This window comes from Leptodactylus fuscus, chromosome 3 (assembly GCF_031893055.1).
Source record: "Leptodactylus fuscus isolate aLepFus1 chromosome 3, aLepFus1.hap2, whole genome shotgun sequence".
Taxonomy (NCBI): Eukaryota; Metazoa; Chordata; class Amphibia; order Anura; family Leptodactylidae; genus Leptodactylus; species Leptodactylus fuscus.
Window position 1 is genome coordinate 190,549,232 of NC_134267.1, and position 12,930 is coordinate 190,562,161.

Below are 12,930 nucleotides of genomic sequence, written 5' to 3' on the forward strand. Positions count from 1 at the left end.
AAATGGAACAAGGTAATCATTTAATTGGTAGTAGCACCTCCTCGAAAATCAAATGGGTGGGAATGGCGAGTGTGTAGCCCCAGGAACCTGATACTGATGCCCTAAGGGCAGACCATCAATATCCGGATCCTAGAAAACCCCATTAACATAAAAAATGTGGGACCTTATAGTACATCACTCAGCAGAAAAGCTTCTATCCATAGCAATATCAATTGTCCATAACACCATCAAATGCAAGAAAGATTTATTTCCTCAAAAAGGTCAATATTTCAGGGTCTAGTTAGCATTCAGCAATTTCCTTAAAGGGAGGCTGTCACTAAAGCCAAGCGTATCAACCCAGCCCCGCAGGTAGGTTAGGATCACTTGATTCAAACAGTGTTTTAACCTTGTGATATGGCGAGTCCGATGTGGAGAAATCACCTTTTGTGAGTGTATGCAAATTAGTTTTTGGAGCAACATGGGTATTGTCGTTGCTCTGTATAGGTAAACTTCTCTCCACCCTCTTCTCAGTCGCAGGGCCAGGCAGTAGACGTGACTCAGAGCAGGACCTGTCAGAGCGGTGCGAAGTCTACCTACCCGGAGCAATGACAGCAGGGCTTGGTGGATACGCTGGGTTCTAGTGACAGTCTCCCTTTGAACCATGCTCCCTGTTTTTGGGATAAATAATCTCAAAGCAAAACTATGTACATTGTATATTTGTGAGTCAAACAATTGTACCCAACACATGAATTTTCATGAATATTATGTAGAATGGCTTCTCAAATGTATAGGGTGAATTAAGTTGATAATAAAACGCAGCCAGTGTCTGTTTCACCCATTGCTTACGTGTTTTTCGACAAGTGAGCTCACAGAGCATACCAAGTCCTCAACAGGAAAAGTAACTTTTCAATGACAAGTCATAAAATAAATTAAGCTTTAATAGTCAGGGACCTTTTTGTTCATGTAATGTCCCTAACAATATAATGAAAATACCATATTATAACAGAATTTCCACCCCCACAGAATTGCACTCCTGAGCTGCATCTTCTCACCTCCACCAGACTAAGGCAGAAGGGCTAGTAGTCTTCATTATCTAGTTTTTATTAACTTGATGGCCTAGATATCTCAGCATTAGCAGGGAGCAGGAGGACTCGGGTCTGCCTAGCAAAAAATGGCCCATGGCCAAGCTTCAGTGGTTAGAAGTCATGAGCTTGTGATCATTTTTTGGTGGCAGCTGCCAGTGCTTGATTGTCCGTATCCCGGCAATATTAGGATGATGAAGGAAGACTGTAGCAGACATAGGGTCGACACGTGAAGCTCCTCTGCACCCACCTGACATTCACAAAGCAATAAGGCATCCAAATCAGAAATGTGTTATAACACAACCAGCGCTTTATTAAGGTCAGACCTGGCATCACCCCAAATCACTGCACACTGGGGCAAAAACCTTACAGTGGTCCAGGAGCTGTGTAAACATAAGTGTGTTCCCTCCTATCCACAGTGGATAGAACAATGCAGGAGGAGCAGGTATACAATAACAACAGCACCAAGGTGTGTGTGTGTGTATTTTGCAGCAAACTGTAAAGATAGCTATTCTTTTCACAAGAGAAGTCTTAAACACTGCTCCCGCCTGCAACAACAGAATATTCACTTATTTAAGGTACTTGTGATAAGGTGTGGGAAGTGGACATGAGATGGAAGAGTGAAGCCATTATTACCTTCGCAGTGTGACCACTCCAGTAGTGCAAAGGATCCCTATCGAATGTCCACACTTACAAAAGCTCCACACACGCTTATGTTGTCCTAGCACTGAAATCCAGGGAGCTCAACCCCAAGATGGCAGTGAGGGGAGTTGCAAAGTCCAACCCAAAAGCCTTCTCTCTCCACCTAATAACGGTGGAAAAAGTAACAGACCGTGCAAGCCTCTGAAACGAGACCTGACAGTACTGTGATGGAAAAAAAAAAAAAAATTCCCCCTAACCCACTCTCTAACCCCCAGAGTGCCCTCTCCACAATGCCCATGAATATCTAGGATAGTAGAGGGGATAGTTGTCCTTGAATCATCCTGATCTTGAAGCACTGAGGGAGGGTGCCCTGCGAAGATCCCAACAGGGCACTGGGAGTGTGTGCTGGGGGTAGGTGGAGTCATATGTTCGGCTTCCCCCTCCCATTGAAGCCGAGGTAGGGGAGGGGGACGTGTTACCCCTACCCCACCACAATAATCAGTAATCTTCTAAAGTCTCTATTTCTCCCATGTTCAACCTCTCAGAGGAAGCATTGACAGAAAATCCTGAAAAAAAAAAACAAAAAACAATGAGTGGCAGAAAATAAAAACATTGGCAAAGAAATTTGGGATAAAGGAATGGGATTTTTTCTTATGAAGCTGATGACTAGAGATGAGTGAGTAGTATCCGATCGAATACCTCGCTGACATAGGAATGCGTGTAAGCGGCCGAACACCAAGGGGTTAAGCGCATCGAAGATTCAATGCGCTTAACCCCTTGGTGTTCGGCCGCTTACACGCATTCCTATGGCAGCGAGGTATTCGATCGAATACTACTCGCTCATCTCTATTGATGACCTATCCTTAGGATAGACCATCAATATTAGATTGGTAAACACCAACATGCAGGAACAGCACCGATCAGCTGCTTGAAGAACTTGCAGCACTTGGGTTCTCAGGTCACTGATGTAATCACATGACCATACTGCAGCTCTGTCCCAATAAATGAGGCTGAGCTACAACTCCAAGAACAGCAACTACAGAATGTACAACACTGCACACAGTGGGCAGAGAAGGAGATCCAGCACTTGTCAAAATGCTGCAGCCCCTTTAATCATCTCACCCTCCCAAACAAAAAATACATTTAATATGGAATAGAATCCCTTTAAATAAGAACAATGGAGGAACGGGTGAAAACTTGAAAGGGTTGGTCACCTCATAAAAATATTTTGTGGCATTTGAGAATTATTATTATGAAGTGGCCAATCATGTTGTGCCTGAGGCCATGGAAGTAAGATGCCTACGGTCATGTGATTTATGCACATGAATACTTTCTCAGTTACCCCAGCCGTATCCTCCTCTGTGCAGGCACTGAGCATTAGCACAATATATCCTGCAACAGCACAGAGAGAGATGCTAAGATCCCTTTAAAAAAACAAAAGGGTAAGATCTCAAACTGGTGCACTGATCTTATCCATGGGTTTTATGATGCATATAAAATAGCCACATTAAAACAAAATGAAGGTATTGTGTGATGCCAAAGAGGGTAGCTGAACACACAGCCTTAAAATACAGTCTAGATCCTCACCTAGCAGACTTGGATCTGCCCGAACCATCTTCTGTTTCTTTTTCTTGCGTCCAGCGCTTTGTGCAGTTTCTAGTGTTGTCTGTTGTGAATGACTCTGACTTGTCTGGTACATGGCCCATGTAGAATCCTGCAGACACATAGTCACAGGCCTTATAGGTATATGCTATTGCATGCACACTAATAGCAGTATTTACAAAGACACTCTTCTGGTTACAATATTCTCCTCACAAAGTCACTAATAAGGGTGAGGCCTCATCCTGCAGCTTCATAGCCACTTTTTCACATACAAGTAAAAGAAACAACATGTTAAATCGTCAATCTATCGCACATCTATGGCTGTGTTGTGTTACCTGTTGAGGTTTTTGCTGGGCAGTTTTTTGCTTATTACGACGCTCCAGAAATTGCTTGGAAAAGTCTTTAGCTTCAGGGGTGTCCCCAAGATATGCTCGGACATAATCATGGACTTCATAAGGAGATTCCACTTCACGCAAGAAGGACACAAATGTGGGCACTGTACCAAAAACATGCATTTATACTGTCAATGCAGCTTAACCACGAGTCCAAACTGATATCATAAACAGGCTAAATAGATTATAAATACTAAAAGTGAGAAATGCAAAGGTATTACAGAACATGGAGATTCATAATGATAGTTTCGATCTTGGTAGCACATTAAAGCCCAGTATCTTTGGTTTATTTATTTCAAAAACAAGATTTCCTTACCATCCAGGCTATGAGCAGTATTGAGTGCATGCAATGTCTGCTCACACCACTGGGTGAAGCCGTCGGGACACTTCGGAGCTCCTTGAAAAAGTCTAACAAGCTTCTCCTCTTGCTCAACTTTCTTACTTTGTCGGCTATTCACCCCTGAAGATTTGCTGGAAAGGACAAGAAGAAAAGTCCGGTGATTTCTGACAGAACTGTAGCATACAAATGCGGCTGTATGGTTAGTTACATTTAGAAGTATGTATATTGGGCACTGCTTTTTTTTTACTGCAGTCTGAACAGAGATTAGAGGCCAAAATCGCCCATCCCCCCACCCAAACGCCTTTCTCTTAGTCAGCTTTTATACATATAAAAGGGTTCAACTTGAAGGCCCTGATGGTGGTATTACATTTTAAAGATATTTCTGAATGAGCGCTGATCAGTCACAAAACACCTATTAGCTCTTGTTCTGCACCAGCCCGATTACACAGAGGGCTACACAGAGCTCATGCAGAAAGCAAATGAATATTCATTGTCCATCGACCTCACAACCATTATTAGACAAGGCATTGGGCTGCAGACTGAGTACTATACTGGGGTCCGCCATTTTATGCTGAAACCAGCAAAGAGAAGATTCCTCCATAAAGATAGATGAGAACTTAGTTTTTTCTTTTCAGAAAGCAGTAACATAAGAGAAAGGGTTAAACATTTTTTTAAAAGTCTCCAGCCAATGAATTTAAACTAGGATCTGGATACCCATGAAATAACATTTAGATTGAATAATAAATATTATACTACTACTACGACCAAGTACAGCCCCAGAGGTCTACTACCGTCAGTAAACAACTATCCTATAGAATACGCTATCCTTCCAGTCAAATAATAAAGAGGGTATAAAACGGAACTTTTAATAATTTGGTTAAAATCCTCCAACTTGGAAGTAATATTGTAAAGACGTCCAAACTATCGACTAAAAGTAGGTAAGGTGCCGACACTAAGGTAAGTATTCCCCAGAGAGAGTTTAAAGATGATGTCCTCCCCTCCAGATAAGCCCTCAATTATAATGTGTCCGACCCGCCCAATAACATTGACTATACATCAGCAATGATTTGGGATTAGTACATATATCCCAATATCAAGTTTATCAGATGCACGTGAAATTGGGATACCGCCATATGTTAGATAAATTTCACTAGAATCCACAATAAAGTCTCACTTTAAACTGGGTAGTCAAATATCAAATGTCCCACTGCCAGTATATTAAATGAATAAGTTCCCCGTGCAATATGACACCGTTTATATGAACGGAATAAAAGAGATGTAGTCATTAAGTCCTTTTGGCTTAACGCAATCCATCCTAACTATCCACTGTGTCTCTTTTTGTAATATCACTTTATCCAAATCCCCCCCCCACCCCCCAGCTGATTTTTTTTAACCAGTTCTATGCCTTGGAATCTGAGTACTGCTGGATCGCCTCCATGTTTATCCCAGACATGGCTGCTGATGGGGCGATCTTACAGCACCTTACCTACTTTTAGTCAATAGTTTGGACGTCTTTACAATATCACTTCCAAGTTGGAGGATTTTAACCAAATTATTAAAAAGTTCTGTTTTATATACACTTTATTACTTGACTGGAAGGATACCGTATTCTATAGGATACTACTAATACCAATAATAAATGAATATTAGATATATGTTAACTATTCACCTGGCATTGCTCTTATTCTTATTGACAGCATTTCGGGGAGCGACCACCTTCACGGCATCATCCCAGAATCCACTAGAGGTCTTGTTCTCTGGGCTACTCCAGATGCTGCTTACAGAGTCAGACGACCACTGAGGGCTCAGATTATTGTTCAGGTTGCCCCACACAGAGTTTCCAGAGCTGCTCACACTATTGCATGTGTTTGGCTGAAAGAAGAGAAAATAATTTTTAAGAAGGGCCTAGCTTTTCATTTTTTAAAGGAATAAATGTCTCTCCACAATTCCACAGATCAGCCCTATTATCAGGCATAGTACCATCCATTCTGTAGGGGCAGTGTACATCACTTTTTCCCATTCACTTCAATAGGACAGAACTGCAGTACCAGATAAGCCTCTTAGCAATGAATAGCGCTGTGCCTGATATACTGATGTCCATTTAAATAACTGATCAGTGTGGATATCGAGAGCTGGGGCTTCATCAACCTGACATTAAGGACCTACCTTAAAGGGATTTTCCAGAACTTACACATTGAAGGCCTCTCTTTAGAATAGGTTCTTCAATATTTGATCGGTGAGAGTCTGATACCCAGGCCCACTTTACTTCAATGGGACTGAGCTGCTGCTGTGCCATGTGCCCAATGAACAAGTTGTCATCAGCACTAGAAGGCGGCTTGTCAAACATCTGACTGGTGGGAGTGTAAGGTGTCGAACCTTGGCCCATCCCATATTGATAAGGAGAATAGGTTGAGAATCAGTAAGTTCAGAAAACCTTCTTTAAGGATAGGTCAACACTGAAGTACTTGAAAAGCTCCCTTAATCTCTTTTCCAATACCACATTCATAGGAACCTATGCAGTCTTTTGTTAAATGTGTTGCTATACATTTCCTTTTCCAGAATTCAGATACCTACAGTATACCTACCTGTGTCACCTTATGCCTATATAGTGGCATATTTGGCAGACTTTCCATTTGAGCTGCATATTCAGAAAACTGCCGTGAAAACATTAAGAGCCATTACTGAGGTACTTACAATTGGAGCGGGTGCAGCTGGTATTGTGACATTGGTTGGCCTGCCACGGCCAGCCTGCTGCTGCATCTTCTGCATCTGCCTGGCCTCTTCCTGTTGAATCTCAAGGAGAGATTTTGTGTTGATGCTTGGTTTCACTACATTGCCCCAACCAGGAGTCTTTATCTGTTGATGATGGTGCTGTTGCTGCTGCATAGACTTCAATTCTTGCTGTTGTCGCCTTTGCTGTATTAAATAAAAGAAAAACTGTAATATTTCTATATGACCCAGCATGGCTCTCACATCCCAGTCAGGCTAGACCAGTGGTTCTTAACCTTGTTTGAGGTACCGAACCCACCAGTTTCATATGCACATTCACCGAACCCTTCTTTAGTGATAAATCAAATATGATTTTTTTTTCTTCCAAATTCAAGACATAGGTATATGTTTTTTTTTTACTGGTACACAAAATGAACCGTGCATATGGCCTAGAACCCTGGTTAAGAACCACTGGTCTAGAGTCACATATGCATTGGCGTTTCTGCCAAAAATCGTCAGAGAGAAAACTCCTGCATGGATGACTTTTCTCTCTGCCAGTTTCAGTATAAAAATAGTGGAAACCTGACGAACCTAGTCTCACACACTGCATAGCTTTTCTAATCCCCAGCTTCACTACTCAGATTGTATGGTGGCATGTGAAAGAAGGGATTTCAGTAGTTTCCCTATTCACTTTCCAAGCCCCAATTTATTTTTTTTCTTTATTGTTAAGCATTAGGGCTGAATCGATTTTTACTCTGTAGTGAAAGTTTCCCTTCACTGAAAACAAGACATATTAGACGGCTGCAACCCATCAGTCTTATATACGCACCTCCTCTTGATTTTGTCTCTCTCTTTCTTCCTCAAGCTTCTGTATCTCTGCCAAAGATAATGTAGATTGTGATGCTCCTCCAGAATTCACTTGCTGCCCCCATGTGGATGAAGACGGTAACTGAAACATAAGAACAAGTTACAGTACTCTGCCAAAAAAAAGAAAAAAACCTTACTAGTTTAAGGTTCTATACAGATTATGGATCTATATCCACTTAGCACATATGTTCAATAGATGCAAAAAACGGACACAAAGGGAAGGCCATTCATTTACAAAGCCATCAATGTGATTAGAGGAAAAAGAAAAAAAAAGAAAATTCCTTTTTTTTACTTTTTTTTTTTTTTTTTAAAAAAAACGCATATCGTGTCCATGCAAAAAAAAAAAAAAAAAAAACCCTGAAAGAAACCAGTTTAAAAAAAAAAAAAAAAAAAGTCCATCCTTTTACATCTTTTTTGTGCATCTAATGTGCTAAGTGGATATAAAAACAGTGATCTGAATACAGTCAAAATTTCTTTATTTACTGCAGAGAATAGTGTAGTTAAATATGCTATCCTGCCCATCAGTGTTAACAGAATCCTGACTAAAACAGAATTAAAGGGGTTATCTGGTTTCTAACAATTACAATGAGAGTTTCGAATAGTACTCGCTCATCTCTAGTAAACAGTGATCTGCTGGGATCCTGAGTGTGAAACCCCTGCAGGTCTAATACTGCTAGAAAGTTAGAAACTGGATAACCCCTTTTAACACAGTCGGTGTGCAAGTGTTTTTAATTAAGAGAAAGTTGCTGTTAGACCTCCCAACTTCCCATGTGCTGCTAACATGCCTTGGGCGCCTTAGTCTATTGCCAACTGCCCTATATACGTCCAAACATTTGTCAAATAACTCTGCAAGGACATACATGGAATAGTCAGTAACAGCAGGACTCCCCAAAGAAAAGAGAAATCGTATCAGAGGAAAATGCATTGATTTCCTGTTATCAGCTCCTTTCCTGCCTGTTGGGCTGCTGAATTCACTACTCAACCTCATCTTCAATAAAGACAGGCTACAGCTCAATTGAGATAGGGATTTATTGCTCTATGAGCGCTGTGTATACAGCTATGGAAGCCACCATCTTGTAACTTCCCCCCAGCCTGGAGTGGTTAGATCCTTCACAACACAGACCAGCTCTGCAGTGTACACTAGGAGGCCAATGGATCAGCCCCAGGTACAAGAGAAATCAGCAGAGAGGAAAAAAAAAGTGTAAAAAATAACCCAGGGAAAATGGCCAGGTCATATGAAATGGTTAAACAGTAAACTGCTTAATTCACTGCTCAGCCCCATCTTCAGGGCAAAGGTCACAGATAAGTCAGGTTACATGAAAGACTATGGCGAGGAGGAGCCTAGAGAGAGAAAGTTCCTGACACATGCTGCTTGAGACAACAATAAGTGTTTAGCGGATTTCTAGCAGTTGGCTTTACAGATGTGAATAAATCTGTTCAGATAGATAATGTTACTGTTATCTGCTCCAGCATCTCTCTCTCTGCTTCAGCTGGTCTTACATGGCCGTAATGTAAGTCCGCAAATGGTCTGCAATTGCGGGTTTTCAATTGCGGACCATTTGCAGACACATTATATTCAATGTGGCCTCTTACACCATTGGATATTTTATCCATGGGGTGGCCGGGTTGCAACCGTGGTCCGCAATTTATAGAACATGTCCGTAATGGCCGTGAATTGCGGCACAGCACGAACTCGCCCATAGAGCTCTATGAGCGAGTGCGGCAGTTGCAGCATTCATTTGAATGGGTGAGAAAGATGTCCGGCCGTGAGCGGCGGTGAGCGTTTTATGCTCTCTGCCGCAAAACTGGGTTTTATAAATCTGGACACAGAGTCGGACATGCAGTACTCTGTGTCCGGATAAAAAAAATCCGGTTTCGCGGCGGAGAACATAAAACGCTCACCGCCGCTCATGGTCGGACCCGGTCTATGGTTTCCGTCTTCTGGCATGCATGCACGGAAAGCACAGAACGGAGACCCTGAACGCAGGTGTGAACCTAGCGTAAGACACAACCTTTCCTACCCTCACCTCTCCATAGACGTCTAGGAATTGCAACCTGTATGCCGTAAAGCCTGCTTTGAGCAGATTAGCAGACAAGAGATCTCGTCAAAGAAAAAAAAAAGAAGACCTTTACTATTTAAGTGCAGACACTTACTACGGTTTTAAATTCCCAGAGATACTGCAGACGTCACCAATTACACTGTGAAACTTATAAGAGGTGGTTCACAAAAGGGATTTTGAACAGATTTTGAGGTAGATTCTCTAAATATATTATTTCTTAAAAGGAATCATCCAACATTGCAAGCTATATTTGCTATTATAGTGCCATGCTTGGATCCCCTATATTTACAGATTTCCCAGGGAAATAAAGCAAGGCTGAAGGGTCAGACTACACAAGGTTAGTTAGTAGTCAGTTACCATGGAAACATAGGCATGTAGAGGAGCGGTAAGCCCCAGTACCTTCATCTGTGCAAGTTGTTGCTGCTGCTGCTGTTGCTGCAGTCGTCTTAAAGCTTCCTGCTGTTGCTGCCTTTGTCTCTGAAGTTCCTTTTGCCTCTGAGCCTCTTCTCGCTTCTTGCGTTCCTCTTCCTCCCGTAGGTGTGCTTCTTCCAGAAGTCGTCTTGCAGCCTCCTCCGCTTCCCGTGCCAGTCTTGCCGCTTCCTCCTAGTAATGGTGTAAATTAAACATGTATACTTGCTAAATGAAAGCAAAATCAGAAGATATTCAAGTGCCTCTATTACAGGGGTGGGCAATTAATTTTCCCATGTGGCCACATGAGAAATTGTGACTGTTCTAGAGGGTCATGCACACCATGGTAAATTTAGCTCCAGGGGCCACACAGTGGCTTAGTGGTTAGCACTGCAGCCTTGCAGCGCTGGAGTCCTGGTGTTCAAATCCTGCCAAGGGCGTAAAACCATCTGCAAGGAGTTTGTATGTTCTCCCCGTGTTTGCATGGATTTCCATCCCATATTCCAAAAAGACATACTGATAGGGAAAAATGTACATTGTGAGCTCTATGTGGGGCTCACAATCTACATAAAAAAAAAAAAAAAAAAAAAAAAAAAAAAAAAAAAAAGCTCCACCCACTTCTCTGCTGACTCCACCCATTCTCAATCATTTTTCCATGTGCCCCACAAAGTAAAGTCCTCCTACAGTCACCCTAACATCATACACCCCCACATTATAACGTTTTCCTCCAAATGTCCCACAGTATTAAGTCCCTCTCCTGGTGCCCCAGTATAAACCAGCAGAAACTAGAGGGGACATTAAACTGATGGCAACTAGAGGCAGACAAGTCCCCCTCCAGCTACCCCTCATGGTTTAATATCCTCCTCCAGCTGCCCCAGTTTAATGTCACCCTCCATCTGCCCTCTAGTTTAATGTCTCCCCTCCATGTGCATTCAGTTTAACTGCCCCTAGTTCCCCCCTCTTGCTCACACATGCTGTCCCATCTCTCTTTACCATCCAGCAGCCTCCACTGCCGGCAGCTTGCAGAAAGCACACAGTCCCGTGTGGCTCCACCCACTAAAGAGTCATAGCCTATCCTGGTGATAGGCTATGATGACATCATCACAGGTCCTTGAATAAATTTCCACTAGCTATGCGGGCCGGATAGAAGTAGTCAGAGGGCCCGATGTAGCCTGCGGGCTGTACATTGCCCAGGTCTGCTCTGTTATAACAACCTACTGGATGCCCCATTATCAAAACTTGATTCAGTACATTAAGGGTATGTTCACTATAAGGCTTTAGTGTACAAAATTTTCTGGTTTAAAAAGTCCAAAATCCTGTTTTTGATTAATTTCATACTGTATCTTTATGGTGTTTGATTGATTTTCAGACATAGCTCAATGTGTAAACAGTATGTAGTATAAGTTACGTAATAATAAGGCATGCTGCTGTGACAGCTAAAGGTATCCAGACACTCGTTCAACATAACATCTAAGGAGGGGACTTGTAGATATGCAAGAGTATAAAAGAGCTCAATTAAAATGGCGTCCAAAAATTATCATTTACCTGTAAGGTTGCAGTCTAGTAATATAACATTGTTGTACCTGCTTCCTTTGAAGCTCCTCCCTTTTTCTCCTCTCCTCCTCTTCCCGTTTCCTTTCTTCTTCTTTTTTCCGCCTTTCTTCTTCTATCCTCTTTCTCTCTTCCTCCAGTCTTCTCCTCTCTTCTTCTTGTCTCCTCCTCTCCTCTTCCTGCCGCCTCCTTTCCTCCAGGAGCCTTCGTTCCTCCTCTCTTTTTCTCTCCTCCTCCTCAATTTGCCTTCTGAGCGCCAACTCCTGTTCTCGCTGCCGCCGCAGTGCTTCCTCCTGAAATATTACAATACACAATTGTATGAATGATGGCCTATCACTAGGCGCCACCACAGCTGCTACTTATCGTATTTTGCGGACTATAAGGCGCACTGGACTATAAGGCGCATTACCCATGAGCGCCTTATAGTCCTGTCTAGGTTCATATATAAGGCGCACCGGACTATAAGGCGCAGCGCTGTCCGGTGCGCCTTATATGTGATTGAAAGCGGCGGCACGCAGACTTTGCCGGCGGCCGCTTAACCCCCCGCGTGCCAGCCGCTTCATATATGGATGGATCCATCCATACCATATCCATCCATCTACCTTATCTTCCGGACTATAAGGCGCACATAAAATCCTACGATTTCCTCAGAAATCGAAAGTGCGCCTTATAGTCCGGTGCGTCTTATATATGGATGGAAGCGGTGGCACGCGAGGAGTTAAGCGGCCGCCGCTTCCATACATTGCAATGGGAGCGTGCTAAGTTAGAGATGAGCGAATACTATTTGAATAGCACGCTCCCATTGCAATGTATGGAAGCGGCGGCCGCTTAACTCCTCGCGTGCCGCCGCTTCCATCCATATATAAGACGCACCGGACTATAAGGCGCACTTTCGATTTCTGAGGAAATCGTAGGATTTTATGTGCGCCTTATAGTCCGGAAGATATGGTAGATGGAGTGCAGGTAGACAGACTGAGGTAAGAACTGAAGACATCAAGCATCGCATCTCCTTAAAACGACTCATCAAAGTGGGTGCAGAGACCTGGACCCAGACTGATCACTTAGCATTGGCCATGAATATTCTGATCCCAGAATCACACTTTAACCAAACACAACCAAAGAGCATAACTATAATACCTGCTTACGACGAGCCAGTTCTAGCTCCTCTTTTCTTTTTCTCTCCTCCTCTTCAAGGCGTCTTCGTTGTTCTTCTTCCTCTTGTTTGGCCCTCAACTCCGCTTCCCTCCTTTCCTGCTCGAGCTACAAGAAAGTTTATTATAAACATGATAAAGCACCAA

General features: G+C 42.8%; 1 protein-coding gene across 2 annotated transcripts in view; it reads right to left on the minus strand.

The window, feature by feature from the left end:
• Window positions 1-232: 232 nt before the first annotated feature.
• Window positions 233-12,930, minus strand: part of GIGYF2 (GRB10 interacting GYF protein 2) — a 75,849-nt gene continuing 63,151 nt past the window's right edge. For both annotated transcript variants that reach the window (XM_075268916.1, XM_075268915.1), the window contains 10 exons: window positions 12,770-12,892; window positions 11,665-11,925; window positions 10,073-10,276; window positions 7,576-7,695; window positions 6,732-6,953; window positions 5,707-5,909; window positions 4,014-4,168; window positions 3,641-3,801; window positions 3,291-3,417; window positions 233-2,269 (listed from right to left, as the gene is read on the minus strand). In XM_075268916.1, coding sequence (XP_075125017.1) covers window positions 2,202-2,269; window positions 3,291-3,417; window positions 3,641-3,801; window positions 4,014-4,168; window positions 5,707-5,909; window positions 6,732-6,953; window positions 7,576-7,695; window positions 10,073-10,276; window positions 11,665-11,925; window positions 12,770-12,892 — 1,644 coding nt within the window. In that variant the 3' untranslated portion in view covers window positions 233-2,201. The remainder of the gene's footprint in view (window positions 2,270-3,290; window positions 3,418-3,640; window positions 3,802-4,013; window positions 4,169-5,706; window positions 5,910-6,731; window positions 6,954-7,575; window positions 7,696-10,072; window positions 10,277-11,664; window positions 11,926-12,769; window positions 12,893-12,930) is intronic.